This window comes from Balearica regulorum, chromosome 24, assembly GCF_011004875.1.
Source record: "Balearica regulorum gibbericeps isolate bBalReg1 chromosome 24, bBalReg1.pri, whole genome shotgun sequence".
In the NCBI taxonomy this organism is placed as follows: domain Eukaryota; kingdom Metazoa; phylum Chordata; class Aves; order Gruiformes; family Gruidae; genus Balearica; species Balearica regulorum.
In genome coordinates, this window is record NC_046207.1 from 5,949,700 (window position 1) to 5,972,827 (window position 23,128).

Consider the following 23,128-nt stretch of genomic DNA (forward strand, 5'->3'; position numbering starts at 1 on the left):
ATGATTTGAGCAGAGGCTCAACTGCCTAAAAATATATATGAGTTCCGTGAGGTGGTTTGTTTTTTGGGGTTTGTTGTTTGGGGTTTGTTGTTTTGGGTTTTTTTTCATGGAAGGAACAATAAACTATAAAAACAAGACAGGAAGATTTGAAGACGCTTTGCAATGGTTACAGCTACTGCATTTCAGGCTCTGCTTCTGCAAAATGGACATTTCCACCATTAAAAAAAAAAATAGAAAAAAATAAAAAGCATTCACCCTCTCAAGCCCCCCTCCTCTCCCAAGATGTGCCGGTCGCTTGCTGGAAGCCAAGTTGCAAGAAATAAGATTTACTGCAGCAAGGAAGCTTTTACTATATTTGTAGTGAGTGTTTCTTTTATATCAGTTCCAGACTCCAGCTCACAGCATCCCTTGAAGAACAGATGTCCTGGGGACGCGTAACCATTCATCCTCACCGCAGTTTGGGGGGTCAGTCCCGTAGGAGCCGGCAGCCAAGAGGGCTCTACAATTGGCATGAGAAATCTACTTTTCTGATGAGCCGGAGAATAATATAAAAACGGAGCATTGCTGTGAGCAAAAGACGCTAATTTGCTACACTACTGGATGTGGCGGGGGAGAGGCGGTGAGGGGGGGGAGAGGGAGGTGGGGGGCGAAGAGGGGATGGAGGAATAAAATTCTACCCAGTTACAGAATCAGTGTTCGAACCTGCTCCCAGTTCTTCATCAGCATGAAAAATTACAACTGTAACCAGATTTTTCTCTGTCGCCAGCGTAAATGTGCGATTACAGCTGTTCATATTTTCACTCTAATGAAGGGTTGCACATTTAAATGGTAAGATTTATTATATATTGTATACCGCCTATGTACATGCAAAACTGTTAACTGACGCCTAAAACGCTGCTTGTTTATTCTGGCATCAATTATCATTTTTCTCAATTTTTAAATAATAAAAAAGCCCATTTCAGCACAGACGGGTTTCTGTTTCTTCTGAAGAAATAAACAAATCCTGAAAATATGAAGGGGGGGAAGGAGGAAAACGTAACGATGTGAACTACAGGATCGAATAAAAGAGAGCGCAAGACCCTTCCTCATCCCGGCAGAAACAAGGAGCCGATCGCCCACGCTCGTTTGCCTTTTTTTTTTTAGAGAAACTGGTACGAGCTTGGGTTCATAAACAGGTGAAATGATGGAGTTTATTGCAACCAACATCAACACTGAAACTAAATAACTGTGTTGCCATCTCGGTCCCGCTGAAAGACGGATGGTAAACTTGACCTGCCGCTGGTACTATCCGAGTGCCATTTTTTATCGCCCTTGGCCGCCCCCCCGGCTGAGCGCGCTGGGTAAATGCCTGTGCGTGGTCAGGTCAGGCGCGGGCGCGGGTGAAACTCCGTTCACATTTGCATACAGGCGGGCTTTCACAATGAAGACCCATCTGTTCCCGTCACCGAGTACAAATCGAGTGTCACCCAACTCGCTGCAAACGACAGCCGCGCGGCCATTAGATGGAGGAACACTTAGCTCAGGTTACGGATATGGAACTGCTGATTTGGGTTTAAATACCTGATAACTGAAGACTTTTTATTACATGCGAACAAAGAGTGAACCTTGAACTGATCACGAGAGCACCCTGCTCCCCCACGGACCCTCCATCCCAATACCCTCGCGCTCCCACCCTTCACCCTCTATTATCCACACAAAACCACTGTATATTTTTCCAGGGTGGGGGAAAACAACCCCAAACTAAAACCAGATTGAAATGTCACAAAACAGATCCTAACAGTGACCAATGACATCAAATTTATACGGAAGAGAGGACGGGCGCAATAGGAAGAGAGAGAAAAGCATCAGTGGTGTAAACAGAAGGTGAACTCTGAACTTCACATGCCCTTTGAGGTCATTAATATTGTTGCAACGTTGTTCCTTGAACTTCTACTAAATTTTGCCTGGGTGGAAATATTTGCGGCTCAGGTTCAGCAGAGATGAGGCTCTGCCCTCCTCACCCCGCCAGCCACCCCTCCCCGCTCCGGTCACCAGCCCATCGGTGCCGCTTGTGCCGAGCAGGGATGGGTCAGGACCCGTGTCACCTGTGTCACCACGTCCTCCTCCATGGCGTGTCCCCAAAGCCGGGCACCAGCGCTGTGCAAGTGCCAAGGCCAGCGGGATCACAGACCAAGTTCACAGCGAGCTTTACTGACCACGCAGGATATCTGGGGGTTGCCCCCATCTCTACCCAACTTAGAGGTTTCCTGGGGAGCTGCTTTGGTACTTTTCCCCTTCAAGTGATGGGAGCGCTAAGCTTGTGTGCTTTACTTTCAAGATGAAGTCGAATAACATTATTTTGTGCTCAGAATGAGCCTCCTGTCCCATAATTAAGTCAGTAGGGGCAAAAAAAATAAATAGGCTCAATACTCAATGCAAGGAAAACCAGCACGATCATCACCACCAACAACCCCTCCTTGCTTCCAGAGAAAGGGGGACCATGAGCACAGCCAAATCCTCCTGCAGAGCCACCTCTTAGCATCAGTTGCAAACTCTCTGGGCCCAAACATCAGCACGTTCACAGCCCAGCTGTGGCCAAGGCACCACGGGAGCCCAGCACAGCCAGAGCAAGGAACGGGGCTCCAGCCCCCCAAAACTGATGCACTGCTGGTTTACGGGTCATATTTGGTGCCACGGTCAAAACTGTTTCCAAGATCACATAGTGATGCTGCAAGGAAGAGGCCAGAGGTCCTGACTTGTGTCGTAAATATTAGCCCACCTTCCTACACCTACACGTGCAGTTTTAAAACAACCGCTTGCCAGGACAGCCAGGACTACTTTTTTTTTTTTTTAAACACCTTTTTCTCCCAGGTCCAAGAGCACCTGAGCGCTTCCCAGCTGGGCTACAGGGAAGTCCACTCCTGCTCTCCATCACATCAGAACACCCACTAGCATCGATAGAAGTCCCTCATTTACTGGGATGAAAACAAACCATTTCAGAAGTATGAATAGGAACGCATTTTTGTTCCACCAAAAACATTTAGGGGAAGTTGAAATCCTATTAAATCCCCCAAGATGGGCAGTTTTCCCCACTGTTCATGGCCCAGCTGCTTTCCCCTCTCTTGAAAAGTTCCCATAAACAAAGTGGGTATTTGCATATCACAGGCAAGACCCTTCTTGGGATGTCAACGATTTGCATGCAAGGTGGCTGCATGTGGCAGTGCGGCTCCGAAGGGAAGAATAAACCAACTAGGAAAAAAACCCATTACACAAGGTTTACCCTTCTGTTGGGTCCTAAAGAAAGAAAGCCCCATTAAAGAGCTGTCACTGTTTTAATTCCAGTTTTCCTACAGGGATATGATCCCATTCCCTTCCCCAAAAGATAAAGCAACTCGTCTGATAGAAATATTGGCTGCTTGGTGTGCGTGGGTGTTGTTTTCTTTTTTTTTTTTTTTTTTTTTTGTTAGGAGTGAACAGGAACTGAACCTTGAACTTCATTTACCCTTTGAACTCGTTACCTTTAAACAAAATTCCCCATGCTTTCCCTCTTCAAACAAATTTCATCACAATTACAGTCCCTTCCACTTCGCTTAAAGATATATAATCATTGACTTGACCTAATTACCTGGTGCAGGCCTTTCTCTACAAGGTGAAAGCCATATTGGTGTGAACAGAAGCTGACCCCTGTATTCTTGATACCCCAATTTTATTCTAATTATTGTATAGGAGGTTTTCCATCTTCCTCTGTCCTCCTATTCCCTCCCCCCAGTTGCTATTTGGTTGCTGGCGCATTCGGTGATGCCCTTTGGGTTGTGAGCTGCCTGGAGACAGGCTGCAAAATACATCTCATGTTGAAAAGCGCAGGGTTTGCTGTTTTTTTTTCAAGCTCCCCCATTCAATAGGGAACCAGGAGGATTCAGCTCTGAAAAAGGCTGCCAAGAACCGTCTCCCGTGGAAGCCCACACAGCATGAGTCCGTCACCCACCACGAGCACATGGGCTCGGGGAGCAGCCTCGGACCCCCCCAAAGTGACATCTCACATCGCAGTCCCCCTCCAGGGAAGCCTGGGCTGTTTGCATACACGGATTAAAAGCTTTACCAGGGAACGGGACTTCTGACATGGAGCCAACGTTTCCTGTGACTCCAGAGCAAGGTGATTGCATTGAGAATGTAAACACAAAGAACTGGGGTCTGGGTGGCCCCACTAGTCCCCTGTTCCTCCAAATCCAAGCGAAGAGCACCTCTCCTGCAAGCCAAGGTCACTTAACTGCCAAGGACCAATGCTTTCAGGTTAATGATATTTTCAGCTCCAGTAGAGTCACAGTATGGCAAACCCAGGACTCACGTGCACATCACACTGCTGGTTTTTCACCCTCCCAAACTACAATGCAAAGTTGGAGGGTGCTGGGTTGATCCTAATCTGACATCACCTCGAATGGTTGATGTGTTGGAGTCAAATCAATCGACGCTCCTCTAACATCATCCTCATTGTCATTCTTTGTCTGTTTGCCTCTTCAGAGCTGTAATTTGGTGCAAAACAGCTTTGGTACTGGGGTAATACCACGACATATCACTGCAATAACAATTAAAACACCTTCCAGAAGACTAGGACAAGACTGTTGTACCTTCTTGTATAAGGCTGAGGTTTACTGTGGATCCTCACCTTCTCTGAGGACAGTTATTTTCCTTAAAAATAAAATTAAGTTGCAATGAGAGGATGGAACTCCCCACCAGTGTCATTAGCCTGCTAATTTCTGGTGGCATTCAGAGAGAGCAAAAAGCTTAAATTACCTCTGCAATTCAAGATATTTCCCTCTTATTCTTTAAAACCAACAAGAAAAATCTAACAAAACCAGCTCCAACATTAATAAAGAGTCACAGCAATTGACAGGCAGGGTCACTGAGAAATGGCACCTCCCTAACCTTCTCATTTGTCTTGGGCAATTGAAAAATAATTAGCAATTGCGAAAGGGTTCAATACCTAAGAGTAAACAAAGGGAAAAGGGTTACTCTAAGTCATGGTCCTATGGCCTGGGGCAGAGCTTTTTTTTTTTTTTTTTTTTTCCATCCACAAGGTGAGCATACCCACCCCCCCCATGAAAAATTAGCCAAGGACTGGCCAGGAAGCCAAGGGGAGGGCAGGTGTGGACGGTCAACCGGAGCGGCTCTTTGCATTCAAATTCCTTCCTGCTCCTTAGTTTTATTAAGCACCACAACAAAAGAAGAAGCGGAGGCAGAAAGAGCCAGCACCAAATTGCGCAGATAGGTGGTGCGCAAACCTCGGTTCTGTGTCAAAGAGGTAGTGCATCCATTTGTTATGGTCTCTTGGCGAGAAAGGCCATGCTCAGATGCCCTGGAGCTCCACTGTAATAAATAGACACTGAAGATTAAAGGAGCAAATCCTACCACCTGCCCCAAGCCTGAACCCACAGATTTAGCATACTGGGGTACCCAAGAGGGATGGAGGCTTTGTAGGCAGCAGAGCTATAGCCATTTTATGGCAGTTTCTGCAACCTCAGGGCTTGTGCCGGTGCCCCTGGCTCAGACAGCTCAGCTCCCCTGCTGATCCGTGAATTCAGGGGTTGAACGGGAAGACCAAGGGGGAGGGGAGGAAAGCAGTGCTCGTCCCCAAGCCTACCCCAGCCATCATGGGATCAAACCGAGGAACCAAAACCCAAAGTGACCATGATCCGCACTATTGTCCTCCTCCTCCCAGAGTTCTTTGATCAGCAGCAAGTTTGCATATCAAAGAAAAGAAGGAAAAGAGAATATTCAAATACTGATATTGTCTGCCCTTACTTTCCCTTGGTAGGGCTGGTTAGTTTTCATCATAAAAGTTTGTGTGCTTTTCAATCTTCTTGCCTTGTTGTTGGTTGGGATTTTTTTCTTAAATTAAGAGTGGCTTTGCAAGACCTTAAATATAAAATCGAAACATTTCTGATCAACTTATTCCAATTGCATTTGAAAAGCAAACTTGTGGGTTCGTTGTTGGGTTTTTTCACCCACTACATTTCTCCTAGACTGAGGGGGGAGAGGAGGGATACAAATTTTTCCCTTGATTCAAAATAAGATGTGGGGGTTTTTTTCTCCAACAAAATACTTGAAGCTGATGGATCTGGTCCGGCAGAGCTAGCAGATCCAGGGAGACACTTAAAGCAGACGTGGAGTTTCCACCTACAGATGAAAATAAAGCAACTTCAAATCAACCTTGACAGAAAGCAAACTGGAAACCCCATCTCAAGCGGAGTGTCACCACTCTGACACCCCCACTAGATGACAAACATAGCTAAACGTTGGCAGCGAAGATTTCTCACCTACTTGGGAGATGCCATTATATATACTCAAGGGAGCCAAAGTCATGTTGTGCTCCTTGATGGCTATAGAGATTACTCAGGTAGCCATGGGCTTCCTAGAGTAGAGCTAGGATGGGGTGTGAGCATGGAAAGGGGCAGACAAATGTACTCATTATTGTTTTGTACTCCTAAGGTTGTGCTTTCCTTCCCACCAATCTCCATTTGCATGAAGTCTTACAGGAATTATGATAACAAAGTACCCAAACTTAGCAAACCTCTGCCCTTTCCTTCTAATGATATCAGAGGGCTAAAAATACGGAGAGGGCAATAATCAAAGGTAGCACCAAAGTTTAAAAATACAATACCAAGGTGAAGGTGAAAAATGCTTTGGCAAATCTAATGTCACACTCATAGCAGATTTAAAAAAAAAAAATCAAAAAAGGACTAAATGACTTTATGAGCACCCAGGCAATAATTGCTTTCTTAGCAACAAGCAACCTTTGGGTTTGTAAAGAGCGAATGACCTTAGGCACATACGGTCAGCCTTTCTGATCAAGCTACAAAATTAGCAGACGAAGGGTAATGTGGAAGACGCAATATATCTAGAGACTTTACTGAGCGTTTGATGTGGTGCCACAGCAAATCTCACTGAAAAAATTAATTTACCTCAGCTTGGATAGAAGCAATCGTCAGAGACTGAAAATTGGCCCAAGGGCCACAGACAAAAGCTGGTGATAAATGGCTTTCTGTCACGTGGGGGAGAAGCGTCTGTGTTGGGGTACTGCAGGGTATTAGTCCCCGTTTTATCTAAGGCAAGTAAACAGTCCATTAATTCAATGAGCAGGAAGATACTGAATTAGGTGGTAATGCAAATATCAAGTGAAAGCAGAGGAAATAATAGTAGGGGACACAGAGAGGTTAGGAATATGGATAGAATAATAAAATGAGATTCATCCAGCTAAATAAACAAGGGTAACAAAAAAAGTCATCCAGAGCACATCCAGCACCAGGGAATGTTATGGAGTAAAAGGGGAGAAAATAAGAATTTGCAACATAATTGAGGATCTCAAAAATAAATTGGTTGCATGGTGCACAGGGGTGAGAGACCTCTGCCACAGAGGAGGGGAGTCAGGGTAACAGCAGGCTTCTTCCAGCAATGATGCAACATCAGCACAGGCTACAGCCCAACACTGGATCTGGCCCGCAACCTTGGCAACTCACACCTAATACGCTGACCACGTGAAGGGTGCACAGGGGAACAGGACGGAAACTGTTTCCCTCCAAGGTCAGAGGCAGGGGATCTCTGAACTCATCCTGTAGTCCATGGCTCCCTGGAATAATCAAGTCTGCTTTGAAGCATAAGGATAGGAATGAAGTTTCAGGAAGCAGAAATCAGGGTAGACTTGAAAGCTCTACTGACGCAAAGATCTCTCCTGCAGATGCCCACAGACCACAACCTTTGGGGGACAGCAGAGTTCTGTCTTTTTTAGGTAAAAGTGGGTAAAGCAGAGATACAAGTCATGGGGGACGGAGAGCACCACCCTATATATACGTTCAAAGATTGACACCAACCACCTGCCTGCTCCAAATCTTCAAGGAAAGGTCATCCCTATCATGCATGTCCTCTCCACGCACCTCATGCATCAGGTGTTTATCAGGAAAGGCTGAGCGCTTCCAGGATTTGGAAGGAGTTCAGAGAGTGCAGGGAGCTTCACTCCACTAAATTTTGTCCTCCCTTGGTTTTTGTGACTTCTTCACCCACTGCTAGCACAGCCCCTCCTAGGCATCTCTTTTGGCAGGCTCTTGTTGCCCTCAACGTAAGACTGCTTTAGCACTGAATGCCTTTGACCCAGATACCATCAGTTCAAAGTTAAAATAAACTTCCGATTTCTTCCCCCAAATTCCATCAATTTTGTTAATGCTTTGATGCTCTGCAGAGCGATGTTAGACCATTTTCATTTACAGCAGATGGCCAAGTCTCATTACTAAATAGAAAATAATTCTTTGGCTGGAGAACCTGAGCAAGGTGTTTGGGACTCCCAGGCATTAAGATGCGATTGCCACCTACACCACAGGCTCTGCATTGGACCTGAGTCAAGCCACTCGCACTCCACATTGGCCCCAGCTCAACAAGAATTATTTCCTCCACTCCAGTGAATGAATCTTACTGTAAAACCAAGCTAATGCTCTCCTCCTGCTACTCTTTGATTTGCCTAGTAAGCTCTTTGGGGTTGTCCAGGCAAGGCGGTCAAGGCTTCTTTCTCCAAAGGCTACCCAAGTGCCAGCAGCATCCTCGCACTGCTGCGCTGCCAGGAAGGTGCCATCGCGAGGGCAACTTGGTTAAAAACTGCAGCTGCAGAGATGCAGCCCTGGGTGATGGGATGTTTCAAGGACTTGATCTATCTGCCAGAGCGTTCGTTCAAGCACAGGGTGAGGGTGGATAGAGGAACAGCAGCAATTCACCAATTTCAAACAGCAGCTCCCGCTTTAACCTACGAGTGCAGGAAAAAAAATAGGGGTGAAGCTTTGTAACCAAATAAAGAGAGCTGTGAGCTCAATAACAGGCATTATCCTATGGCAAAGATTTTGTTATTGTTGAGTACTGATTCCTTTATCTCTCAGAGACAATCAACCTTCAGCCAGAGGAGTCTAACCTTAAAACCCCATAACTCAATTTTACATAGTGTTAAAGTTTGGGGGGATATTTGTCAGTGCTGGAGCTGATATAATCAGTCTGGAGGACCCTAGAACAAAGAGCAGTGGGTGAAGAGCGTGTCACCTCCGCACACATTCGTTTCCTTGATGAACAAGGAGCTATTAGTTGGTGAGAAAGCATTATCAGGGTGAAGGATGATGCCGATTGTTTCGGCTGCTCTTCCCGTGACACTGGATTAGAAGAAGTCCCAGTGTTTGCTCAATGCCCCACCGGCTCTGCCCCCGCCGCACACAGGTACGCGTCCGCACACTCCCAGCCACCCTTCAACACAGACCAAAAATCAATCTGGACACCCAATCTCTTTCAACTGCCACATCTCTCTGAGGGTTAAACAATAAAAGTTTAACTTGTTTTAAGGAGTAGTTCATCACCGTAAGCCTTGAACAAAGCTACTCCTTAAAATACACATGTGCCCATGCACACAAAATGCCTTCGTGCAAAATGACAATGACAGAACATCCAAAGTAGCCTCTTTGCTTGAGTAAACCCACCGGCAGGTACAACAGCTCTAGGGAGAAGCTTGCTGAATAAAGTTATACTTGACTCCTTACATTTAAAGGAGAAATGAAATGAAAAAAAGAAAAAAAAAAATGCCTTTTCTTCCCTCCAGTTGTCCTTTAACACATTCCACTTTAGAATTTATTATAACAAGTCTTTAAATTAAATTCTTCAGGACAGTGGCTTTATTTTTGCACGTAGTGATTTTCAGCACTACATAACCTGAGTAATAATTTAATGTATTCCCTGTGGCTCACATTGAACCACACGGTTAAGCACATGCTTAAGTCAGAATGAAGTCAGTAGTAGTTTAGCATGTGTTAATGTATATATAGCAGAGGCTCTTATTGCTGTCCAGACCATTTCTCTCAGCTAGGAATTTTGTATTTCGGGACTTGTTAGTGTTTTGAGATTGATCCTACAAGAAACAGGTACAACCACGATTAAACCCAGGAGCAGTTCCACCCGGGTGAACAGACGGTACTCTGGACACGTCTGTGGGATGAGGCTGTCTTTACGTGGAACGTATCTTGCTTTTCGCCCGAGGGAGAACGGCCCCGAGGCTCTGCGTGCACATGTCCCAGAAACATGGGGAAAGCACATGTTTCGTTTGCCATTTTGTTCTCAAGTTGTCACGCGAACGCGTCCCACAGAGGAATGAAGTTTACCCTGGTTTCAGACAAGTCATCTTGTCATTCAAGCAGAGGAAGAGCCTCCTTCACTTCCCTTGCTAATGACCTCGTTATGCTCAAAATTCTAACGCAGAAAAAAATGAAACCCAAATCTTTGCTATAACCTCAACACATTTCAAGTGCGTAATCTAGAGCATCTCTTACCCTTGTTCCTGGTGAAGCACGCATGCAGAACCCACCAAATATCTTACTGTTCACGTATTGGGTGAAAGAACGTCAGTTCTAGGTTTGCTGTAACCCCATCACTACCGGTGCCGACCACGCTTAACCCCTGGCACGTCTGCAAGGGCGAAGCCCCATTTCCCAAGTCCTAGCGAGGTCCTTGGTGCCAGCCGGGGGCTCTGGGCATCCCAAGGCTGCTTCTGCACAGCACAGGGCACCCACCGGCTGATCCAAAACCAGCACCTCCTCTGCCACCCTGCCCAAGCACCACCCCTCAGCATCCTGCCCTCCGAGCATCCCTCCTGGAGAAAACCCCATGCGGGTCAGTAATGAGAGACTCTGCCACCCGATAGTTTAGGAAACTAGAATCACTTTCTTTTTCAAAGGGCAGAAGAGAAGCCGTAACGAAGTTCCACCCTGACACTTTGTTAACTTACATTTCCTGCATATTGATCCCTCTGCTGGGGAGAATATAGAGACACAAAGCGTTTATGCCTAGGATTTACATACTCATGAATAAAAAGGCTTTTAGGAGGCGGGTGCGTAAGTTATCCCAGCCCCCCACGCAACAGTAACTTGCGCATTGATAATTCACGGGTGTTTGACGTGGGGAACATGCAATTCGCCACGAGAGGAAGCTCCATCCCGGCTCCTGACAGCTGCCACACCACCCGGGACCACGCACCCGACAGCATCGGCTCAAAAGCGCCCACGCACCGAGCCCCCCGCTCCCGCTGAAATAATCTACGGGCTGAGGGCATCCTCCGCTGCAATTAATTTTAAGCTGCGATCATAAGCCAACGCTCCCCCTGTTTTCACCCGAGCTCGCTGTTGTTAAGCCACTTGCTAAAAAAAAAAAAAAATCTACCTAACACCTTGTCGTTAAAGACTGTCCTCTAGGTACGGAAAATAAATCTGTTCATCTGATCCTGCACTTATAAAGCAATACAAAGAAACTTTAATTATGCTTTTTCCCTGTCGGCAAACAGCAAAGAAGGCAGGATTTTTGCTTTAGAAAAGCCGCATTAATAAGTTATTGGCATTTCACTGACTTCTAAGCAATTTAAATTATAACTCTTGTCTGCGGCCCCACAGACCCACCAAACTGCTGAGATTTTACACCACATGTTTCATAACATTTCTGGTTTTCTTAAGAGCTCTTGTGATCAAGGAATTACTTGAGAATCTCTGCTTTAAAAACAAACAAACATCCCAGCGGTTGGGCAGAAACCCCCTTCCAAACCACAAACCGAGGCATGCAACACCCAAAGACCAGATCACAAACACATTATTTTGTGTAAAAGCAACTCATGCTTTTAAAACCAGCATTTGAATCCCAAGGTTGACAGTCCTCAACTGCAAACAGCCACCACGAAATTGCATCCCATTTAAGATGTGGGAGCTTAAGGGATAGGCTGGACCAAAACATTTCAGGGCCCGATCTGGTTTGTGTCAGGATTATATCCCCAAAAAGCGCTGAGGAGCCACCAGATAGGATGCTCCCAAGGGATCCAGGCTGCCGGCCCCGCACAGGGCTGAGCATCAGCAGGGACTCGGCCTCTGGTCCTCCCATCAGCGCTGATGTGTTATGTTTCAACACTTTATAAAAAGAACAACTGCTTTTACGGGGTGCAGGGGAAGATAAGGGGGGAGAATAGACAAGACAGAAAGGACTTGCAATCGCCCGGTCTTTCACAGACACCCTGAGCACAAGGGCAGCTTCTCAGACCAACTTCCAAACATCTCCGCCTGAAGAAAAATGACTTTGAGCTCAAAACGGGCACCCACAAAACTGCGGGCTCGCTCGGCTGCCCTCAGGACCAGCATCTGCAGCTCGACATGCCCGGCTGACAGAAGCCGCGGCCACAAGTCAGATAGGATTTCTGCAGCAATTACTTGCGCTACAATTTGCTGCCACTGTAAAATCCCAAGTGAGAACATGAAGCCACTTTGGGTTGGGGTTCCCCCCCCGCCCCCCGTTTGTTTTAAATGAACGCTGAAAATCTTGGTAGCATTACTTTCACTGCTGCTTGTTCTCTACAAAGGTCTGAGCTCTCCTGTATAATTTATGCATCTATTTCTGGCAGCCAGCAAGCAACCCACCCTCCTCCTCTCCACCCCGAACAAATAATGCTTAATATAGAGGTGAACCGAGTTGCTCTGTATAAAATATAGCCAAACCTTTTGACCAGCCAGAGTACCGTTCCAGGAACTTATTTGCACAATGCCAGAGACATTATCACACCGGGCTTGAAAGCACTAATGTTATGGTGCATTTCCATTCAGAAAAGGATAAATCAAAGAACGTAAGCTCTGCAGCTTTAAGGGAGTCTGATTTCTTTACGAACTGTCACATAGTGTAAGTAGATATTTTTTAGAAAACATGTTGTTTTCTTACACATGGATTTGTGCCTGTTCTCCTCCCCTTGGCAAAACTCACGTTGAACTGGTCAAACCTGCTCGAAGCCACGGGAAGGAATCAGGAGAAATAACTGATCCGTGCTTTAACCTCTCGCTCCCTGGGCTCGTTCGGACGATGCCCGAGATCAGAAAGGAAACGAGCCGGGGGAAACCTTGCGCAGCAATCGCACTTGTCACAAACCCCTTCCCCGAATGTTTCCTGTGCTGTTTCATAAGGCTTAAAAGTACATCAACAGCAAGTTTATAATAACTCGGTCAAAAGCAACAAAAGACATTTCTGGACATCAGGGAGGCAGAGATAATTGCTTCTAATGGTATTTGAAAAGAAAAATGTAAAGCTTTCAAGTCCAGCCTAAGAGGCATTTCCACTCATCTATGGGCATTCAGGGTATGATCTATACAGACTATCGAACTTGCAGGTACTCAGCACTTCTGAAACAGGTTCTTAGTCTGCATTTTATTTCACGCGCTTTCTTATTACACCTGAAATTCAGCAGCATTTGGGCAAGTGGCTTCTATGGGCCACGGCGCAGGCTGAGGGCCCCGGGCCACGCTACCCTCCCCTGCATCGGCCACTTAGTGCCTCACCACTGCTTATCCCAGCGCAGCGGACGTCAGGCTGTCATTGGGGAAGAAAACCACAATTTCCACTTTTGGTTTGGAAAAGCAGAGATTTGGTATTCCTGAATCCACACAGGGGCTGCATTCACACCCATGCCGAGCTGTCAAACCTCCCGCAGCGGGAAGAAGGAATTCGCAGAAACACCCGGTTTCGAGGTTGGGGGTTCGGTTTGATTTCTTAGTTGGGGGGTGTGGGGGGGGTGTGTTAAAATAAAAGTAACAAGGAAGCAAGAGGCGCCCACGCGGGTTCCCAGCCGCGCAGCCCCACCCTGCGCCACACGGGGGCGCTGCAGAACTCCGCTGCCGCCGCCGCGCCCGGAGCCGGGCACCCCCCGCCCCCACGGACGTCCCCCTACAAACCCCCCCGCGCCCACGGACGTCCCCCTGCAACCCCCCCCCCGCCCCCACGGACGTCCCCCTACAAACCCCCCCGCGCCCACGGACGTCCCCCTGCAACCCCCCCCCCCGCCCCCACGGACGTCCCCCTACAAACCCCCCCCGCCCCCACGGACGTCCCCCTGCAACCCCCCCCCGCCCCCACGGACGTCCCCCTGCAAACCCTCCCGCGCCCACGGACGTCCCCCTGCAACCCCCCCCCGCGCCCACGGACGTCCCCCTGCAACCCCCCCCCCGCGCCCACGGACGTCCCCCTACAAACCCCCCCCGCGCCCACGGACGTCCCCCTGCAACCCCCCCCGCGCCCACGGACGTCCCCTTGCAACCCCCCCCGCGCCCACGGACGTCCCCCTGCAACCCCCCCCCGGCCCCACGGACGTCCCCCTACAAACCCTCCTGCGCCCACGGACGTCTCCCTGCAACGCCCACGGACACCCCCAACACCCCCGCAGCAACCCCGTGCACCCACGGACATCCCACTGCACCCACGGACCCCATCATCCCCAGCACCCACGGACACTCCCTGCGCCCCCCCGCCCCCACGGGCACACCCCCTGCACCCCTCCAGCACCCACAGGCACCCCTCTACGCGCCCCCTGCACCCACGGACGTCCCCAAAACCCCTCCCAACACCCACAGGCACCCCCCTACACTCCCCCTGCGCCCACAGACACCCCCAACACCCCTCCCAAACCCCACGGACACCCCCCTGCACTCCTCAAACACACACACCACCTTCCCGCACCCTCACCTTTGCCCGAGCGTCTCCACACCCACCCGCATCCCCAGCCCCTCCAGCTGCCCACTGAACACATTCCTGCAGGCTGGATTTTTAAAGCAATTCAATTCCCTATTTAGGAAGCGATTCCTCAGAGTTCAGAAGCGTGTAGGAAACACAAGGAAAATAAAAGCAGAAGCTGGAGCAGTAGATGCAAGGATTACCTAAAAGCAAGGAACTGCGTGTGGTTCGGAGCGCTGCACGCTGCAGGGAGAAAGGATTTGGTGCTCCAAAACACCAAGCGAGAAAACAGTGCACCCTGGCAGAGGGGGACACGTTCAGAGGCTGGCTGGAGGCTGCCATGGACCAGGCAAGAAACTTCTAAAAGTTCACAGAGTTCTGCCCCGGATTTGCAAGCTGGCCCACCAGCACCTTGTTTCTGTACAAAACTCACTTTGGTATTTTATTGTTTCCCTACCCATTTCTATGTACTAGAATGCCAAATGTGAGCAAACAGGGCTTTCTCCAGGATGCAAATGGGTTCAAGAAGTACCTGGAGATGGATTAAAGATGTGCCACCTCTTTACGGCTTCTAACCCCCTCAAAACTTTTAGGACCACATTGCATTTGTACCTGTCATCCCCGTCCCCACTGGGGCACAGTGAAGTACCATCTCATCTACCACCCTCCACACCTTTTAAGATAAAAGGCATTTTGAGCACATTTTTATAAAGCAAAGGGAATTTTTACTAAATGATTTGATTGTAATATACTTGGAATTTACGTGTTGTTTTTTTTTTTAAAAAAAAAAAAACTTCACGCAGAACTGAATGAGCTGTAAGCACGTTTGGCCAAAGTTCTCTGCTGACGTGATGGAAAAATCTTGGAAGTCAGAGGCAAGATTTCTTACCCCAGAGACCATGCCTAACAAAACCTGTCAAGTACATTCCTGTCACTGTGAGTTATGCTCCCTTCCACATGCTAACGGATACCTGTGTAATATAAAAGAAAATATATTGTCACTTCTGTTGCTGTGACATGGCAGTAGAGCCGATAGCCAGGCACGGGAGCAGAAGCCGCAGTGGCCCTCACCTCCTCAGCTCCGCGTGATCTTGCCGTGACACCGAATGAATCATTTGGATCCTGGCTCGGCATCCCTCCAGCAAGAGATCTGACGCTCTGCAACGATGGCAGAAGCACCGCTAAGGAGCCACGGGGAAACCCCAACTGATAAAGCAATATCTAGAAGTGCTAAATATTAAAGATGCGCAAGTCCTACCCCTCAGGACACTGTGGTATCTACCTTATGCTTCAGTAAAACTAAATGAGCAAACACGGGCAAATTAAGTGATCTACCAGTTTAAAAGACAAAACATTTTTGAAACGTCTTCGAGTGGTCTGAGCAGAGTACATTACATGGGAAGTGTCTCCTAAGAAATACTTATCATTATAACAGTACTTAGCACTTCCACAGCGCTTCCCAGCCTCCCAGCACTGTACAAACATTAGCTTCTTAATCACTCATTAGGGACGATCCTATAGAGCTGGGCCATGCCTCATTGAGTAAAGTCATCCCCAACTCGCTCAGTCCCTCCTGCTCCCTCCAGAGCCAACTTTGAAGGTTCTTTCCGATTCCCACGAGAAGTTCAGAGCGAGTAAGGAAAAGTCTGTTCAAAATGAACAGCGGTGGCATTCCCTCGCCTCCAAATTCCCCCGTTTTTCATAGCAAGGATAGGCAGAAGCAAGCATCATCCCAGCCAGAGAGACCTGCTTCCATTAAAACCTTGAATTAATATAGTTGGGAAATTCAAGAACGTGAGAGATAGCAGCCTTTAACAGTGCTGCATGCTCGCACCTACAGACGTAACCTCCTGTTGTTGCAAAACAGGGCTGAGAAGGGATGGAAAAAAGCCACAGGAATGATAATCATGTTCCTACAACCGGCCAATTTATTCTTCAGGCCATAGCTAGATGGATTACGCCTGTGAACAGCCACCTGTGCTGCCTGGAAGGAGCAGCTCTTGGTCACTCATCGGTGTGACAGCAGCACCCGAGGGTCCGTGGTGGCCCAGGCTCCGTACACGGGAGCGGGGCGTCTGCTCCAGGCACCTTGCTGGCTACATGGACAAGAGAGTGGGAAGAAAAAGGGGCACAGTAAGAGCGAATTGTGCCCGCCCGGAGAAGCCAAGGGAAACCAAAAGGGTGAAAATTAGTTCATGCAATCTTGAAACTCTCTACTATTCCCACAAGGATGTTCTAATTCAGATACCAAGGCTGTTTGATACACCCTTTAGCTTAATCCACTCCTCTGAAGCACCAATTTAAACTCTCAGGTGGTCAACTTTATATTCATTTAAAAAAAAAAAAATCATTGTGCCTTCACCTTCTGTAGTGAAAAAAGTAAGCAAAGAAAACAAGCAAACAACAACAAAATACCCCAAGTAAACAAAAAAGTCTATTAGTAAGTCAGCACAGAAATTCAAAAACCCAGAGGAAATCACAACCCCGATCCACATCCATCCCACCAACAGGTATCTAGAAAAATTCATTCTGATGATGCCCCTACAAACCATGGCAGGGCAAAGAAAACGTTCCAAAATCCTGCGTTCAGCCTTTTTTCCCCTTTAATATTACTGTTTCAGACTACCAACAGCCTGCATCTAATCAGCCAAAATTGCTCAACTTTCATCCAGACCGAACACACACACAGTCAAGCCCGTGATTTGCTGTTATTCAGCACTCTTACCGGTTTCCAAGAACTAACACCTCATTTTAATGTAACTGCTCTCCATGCCAGGTTTTTTCCCCCCCTCCTTTTTGTAGTATGTAATTTTTCTATGTTATCAATCTCCTCACCATTCACCCATTTGGGCATCCTTCCATCGAGCCTGGCATTTCATCTGTGTCTGAAAACTTCCAGTGGTGCCAAGTGTTTGCATACCTTGCAAGTGTTATGTCAAACTCTGCCCCTTAGAGCTGCCAAAAACCACCACTCAAAGTTAGCAAAGCAAATACCTCCTTAGACAAGCTTAATAAACACGCCAGGAGAAATCCTAGACTTCATAAAGACATTGCTCGCCTGACGAGGCCAAGCCTGAGGTCTTCAGCACCCTTTCATGTCCCATTTAGGCCAACATCCATTATCCTTGTCACACGTTCTCCATCCGCACTCTGCATAAGTGCATCATATCTGAGCACGCAGATTATTTAAACGCACCAATCCCAAACTCCACACCTCTTTTCATGCTGCAATTACTAGCTAACTGTCAGATCAACCTAGTCTCTAATCAGCCTAAATGAAAGCTTTTTTTTTTTGTAGCATGAATCAACACATACAGCAGATATGCCGAGCGTTTTGCATTGCACGAAGAAGCTAACTTTGGTGCCCATCAGCTCTTATGGCCTGGTCCCAAATAAATCCTCATTTCTTTGTATTCTTGACTGATGACCACCGATTCACTAACAAGAGTGGGAGCAGACATGAAAGTGTATATTGAGCAGAGAGACGTGAAGAGGAGGGATGGAAGCAGAGAAAATGAAAGAGGAAGGACAAGTTGGGAGGGGTAAGAAAGCAGGGGGGAAAGTGCAAGAGAAGTGAAAGAGGAGGAGGAAACAAGATCTGTGGGAAGCGGGAGATTGAGAATCTGAGACCAGAGCAGTCAAACCTTCACTAGGGCCCAAAGATAACCCCTGAGAAGTTCCGAACAATCTCAGCTCTACAGGCTTCAATTTCAATGGCGCATCACAAATCCATCACTCCTAAACCGCCGTTCACAAGCAGACGCGAGCACCGCAGCAACTCTTTGCCCAGAAACCCCCCAACTGACATTTAATGCTCTGGAAAGCGCCCTTGGCCTCCAATGCCAGCTCCCATCCACCGCTCAGCTGGGAGCCCCAAATTCCCAAGCACTAGAAGGTCCCAAAAAAGGCTCTCCAGAACAGGGCAATTTAAAAAAAAGGACGGGGTAGACAAGGTCTGAGAAGACATAACCCCTTTGAAATGCGAGGCTGAGCACCCAGGAAGAAACACACCCAGAAGCCACCCATTAACTTTGGGAAACAACAGCCACTGGGTCAAATTCTGCTCTTTTCCATCACTGTTGTCAACCCAAAATATAACAACCAACTCCAGTTTGCACCAAGATGATTAAGAAATGCATTTAACTTCAGCAATACTAAATTAAACTTAGGATTGCCTTAACATTTTATGGTCATTGACAAAACACGTACCAGTCAACAAAAAAACCAAACAAAAACCACCTCCTGCATTATGAGATGGATAAAAGACAGCAAGAGAGTCACACTAGATCACACTTACCTTCTATCTTCTTCACTCAAGGTCTTCAAAAAGCATTAGTGACTTACCATCATCCTGGAAGTCTGATGGAAATGAAGCATCAGATGTCATGGAAGGTGCCAAACTCCAGGTCTGATTTTCATCAGAACTGTCCTGTCCAAAGCCAGCATCATGCTGATCCTCTCCTAGAAAGAGAGAAAAAGCCTGATTTTAGTGAAGAGAACACATTTCTAAACCCAAATCTTGTTGCCTGCATCGTGAGACACGTTTCCTCCTGGTTCCCACCTTCCACTGAAGTTCTCTACAAAACCCAAAACCACTTCTGTGGTTTTAAAGTGAGATTCCTCATTTAGGGCCAAGGCAGCATATTCCTGCTGCAAGAACACTCATGCTGGATATGTAAAGACTTCAGAGCTGGAGGGTTACAAGGAGGAGGCTGGAAATACCAGCCTTGGCGCTGAACTACCAGAGCTAAGTCCAATTCCTTGCTCTTGCCCTCAATACATGACCGCTGCATAAATCATCTCTCTGTAAAATGAAGGACCATCCTACCTGCTTCACTAGAATGAAAATTCTTCCTATATTATAGGAAAGAGCTTTGAGATCCTTAATTGAAGGGTGGTAGGGGAAAAGCAAAAGATTGACTCCCTACAACGACAGGCAGTCGCATACAAACGAACAAAGCAATGTGTTTGTGTGAGGCAGGAGCTTTTACCTCCCCACACTTGATGTTGCACTGAATTTTTCTGGAAGCAGACCTTTTGCTAGGGAATTTGCTATTGATACTGGATTTTATGAAGAAGGCACTTAGTGAGAGTTGTTAATATCAAACTTTAATATAAATGGAGTGCAGCTAGCCTACCTGTAGAAGAAAATACTACTCAACAGAAACAAAGCAAAAAAGTGGTCTTTCAAGGTTTTGCCTTACATTTCCTGAATACACACAGCCCAGACCGCTGATAGCAGAGGTAAAGACAGCTGCTTACTCATTCAACACACAACAAACAACAAGAAAGGTGAGTTTTCAGCTGATGTTAATTGTGTTCAAACACTAAAATCAAGTTTTATCTCAGCAAACAGAGGAACTGTGCTCCACCGTTTAAATCAAGCACTGATGAAAGGGTACCAAGGCCTGGAACGGAGGGTTACAACACTCTTCCTCCCACCAAGAAACAGTGGAGATGCCATTAAGCCTCCAGCTGCATGAAAGACATGACAATATTTTGGATATGTTTTATTTTCAACAGCCCAGGTTACAACCTTCCCTTGCGTGAAGCTCTCGGAGACTCCAGGCTCCTACGTTCAAGGGCAGATTTTCAAGAAAACTCCAATTCTTCACCAAAAGGAACAATCTGGCTGCGAAGAACATAAGACACACAAGATTGTCTTCCCACAGCTCAGTTCCTTAAAAAACAAATCACACCGGGTGCCAGACACCATGATAGTCTCGCTGATACTATAAGCTCAAAGGACTTAAAATAAACCCGTTGAAGACTTGACTTTGAGATTTACCAAAGGCCCGTGGGGGTCCATGGCAGAACAGAGGGGTCCCTGGCAGTCCACCCTTGAAGCCATTACAACTCTCCTAACAGGGGAAGAGCCCAAGAAGTAATCAGATCTTTTCCCAGCTCTATGCTCACTCGCTTCCAGCAGCCATCCCAGCACACAGCACGGAACATCGGATTCCAGAGGAAAAAAAGGCAATTCGGAAAATAACTTTTCTCCTTTTGGGAGATGCATCGTTCAACATCTGCATTGCTAATCTCTCATGCCAAGAAGCAAGCTTCAGGTCCCTGGCCCAAAAGGGCAGGCTCTGATCGCTCCTGCGGGATCAAGCATCAGAGGTGGCACGGCAGTCATCTTCCATCCACAGACTACTTCTCGGTCACAAAGAGTAAGCAAAGCACATTCCGCTATGCTACAACAAACTGAAATTCATACGTGCACCTCCATAAGGGAAAAACCCAAACAAGTAGGGGTTAAAAGCAGAGACCAAACCCCTCGCTCCACTGGCCAGACTCTGGGAAGTGGAGCACATCCATGAGCACACCACTGCCCGCCTGACCTTGGAGAAGTCATTTCAGTGCTTTGCTCGGTTGTGTGTGACAAGGGGATGTTTCTTCCCTGTTTTACTGTAGCACTTTGAGATCCTCAAATAAAAAGGCCCTAAAAAACCTATATAAAAAGCTGCTACCAAACAGCAACTCAGAGTCGCAGGAACACACAGCGTTCATTCTAATGAGGAGCCGTCCTCAGCGCCGTGGGCTCGACTATCCGCAGCGATGCGAAGGTGCCAGCGTTACAAGACAGTTTCCATAAGCCCCTTCAGCCCTTTACAAAGAACATTTCCTTCCAACCAAACTGCACCGTATTAAACCCGGCTTCTCCAACGAGCACGGAGGTAACAGGCGGTTCCCTCTAACGAGATACAGGTGCAGGATTATTGCGATAATGAGCAAACTGTTTCTGGTTTCCGACTAGCAGGAGGCAGCACGGCACGGTGCAGCCGCCGCGCCGGGGAAGCCCGGCTCACGCCTCGGTGCATGGCTACGGGAAAGCGTTTGGAACAAGGGCCCAATCGGGAAAGTCACTTGCAAGAATAAGTCACCGGCTTTAACGGCAGGAGAAGCTGGTGCACGCGTCAGCCACGGGGAAGAATCAAGCCACAGGTCTCTGTTTTGGCAGAGTAATTCCCAGGCATGAAATATCATTGCGGGGGGGTTGTCACCACAAATGTGCTCTTTCCGGCTGTTCCTACACAGGAGTGGAAACTGGGGTTTCACGTGTTCACGCAGGCTACGATAACCCACTCAAATACACCCAGGCTGCCGTATGTACATACGTGTATCATGCCAAGCACGGTGGGACGCCGAACTGCGTGAGCTGCTGCAACACAAATCAATACAAAGGCATTTTGTTTGGTTTAGTATTAGGAATATTTTCAAACACCGCCTATAGTTTCAGCAACAAAGAGACCAACAAAAACTCTGCAGTCGTAGCCACTTAAAACAAATCCTATTTCCTTTCGGATTTGCATTACGAGAACTTCTTGTGCTTTAATCCACTTCTCCATAAAGTTTATGGAGCAGCAACAGCTAGTTGAGTCCAAGCAGAAAAAATAACCAACAACTTGTCAGGGGCCAAGCTATTGTTCTGAATGAAGAAAAAACTCATTAGCTTTTAATGAAAACACAGGGAATAAAAACCAAATAGCACAGAACCCCAGCAAATAATTACTCTGCACCTGACGCAAAGCTGCTCTATCTTCCTACTCAAATCCTCAGCAAAATTCCCCAACTTATCGCTCTGGAGCATGAACAAAAGCAAGATTGACTCTAAGGGAAAGAGCAAGAGGTTTCTTGGGCTTACACCTCACCCAGGGCTCCCCTGGCACTGTTTGGCTACCCCCAAGTGTGTTAAACACTCGGCTTTCTTGCTTCGTGATAGTTGTGGCACAGGGGGGAAAAAAAAAAAAATTATGCCATCTTTTAGCCGTCTGACATTTTCTGCAGAAACAGTTTCTCGCCCAGCAGCAGAAAGAAGGGCTTGAAGGCATTCTGCGTAATTAACACAGATATCATGCTTTACACGTATCGACTCTAAGCAAATCGCAGAGGGGACAGATTGTGTCTCTGGTGACGGGGCTGTCCCCAGAAGAGGGGGTGGCAGTTCAGAGCGCAGTGACTTTGGGCAGCAGTGTTGGTCGGGTCACATCAGTCACACCAGGTCTCTGCAGGACCCACGGACATCGCGCAGACCTGGCACCGGGCAGACATGGCCTCTGGCAGACCCTCTGCCTTGGAGGAGAAAAAAATTCCCGAGAGGAGAACAAAGAGAACCCAATTAAGCATTAACAGGGCTCCGAGCGAGCAGCACAAGTAGAACCTGTGGGAGCAGGTCACCACGATCAGGGAACACGCTGCTGCTTCCTTCTGCGTGGCCTCGAGAGCACAAACGCTGCTCTCTGCAAGGAAGGGAATAATCTGAACCTACCCCTCCTGTTTGCTTTGGGGTTTGCAATGCCAGAGGGTAAAAATAAAAGTCCTGCGACTATGCCGGAGCAGAGGTAGGATCCAGCAGGTGACAGGTCTTAGGACAGATACAAAAAAACCTCAGTTCAGGCTCTGGGTTTGTTGCAATTCTGTTGCGGGGTGTCAGAAAATGCCTCCGTGCCCACCTCCGCTTCTGCAAAAGGGGCAGAGGGACAGTTACTTTTAAGATTAACACCTCTTATTGAGACCTCAAAAATCAAGACTGACTTTTTTTTCTGTACAAAAACTGGCAAAAAAGTTTTCCTTTCTCTAAGCTGCAGTTTGCCTCTCATAGGGAGGAGAA

At 47.4% G+C, this 23,128-nt stretch overlaps 1 protein-coding gene across 2 annotated transcripts in view; it reads right to left on the bottom strand.

The window, feature by feature from the left end:
• SKAP1 (src kinase associated phosphoprotein 1) overlaps positions 1-23,128 on the bottom strand; it is a 154,341-nt gene that overhangs the window by 104,820 nt on the left and 26,393 nt on the right. For both annotated transcript variants that reach the window (XM_075775263.1, XM_075775262.1), the window contains one exon: positions 18,862-18,978. In XM_075775263.1, coding sequence (XP_075631378.1) covers positions 18,862-18,978 — 117 coding nt within the window. The remainder of the gene's footprint in view (positions 1-18,861; positions 18,979-23,128) is intronic.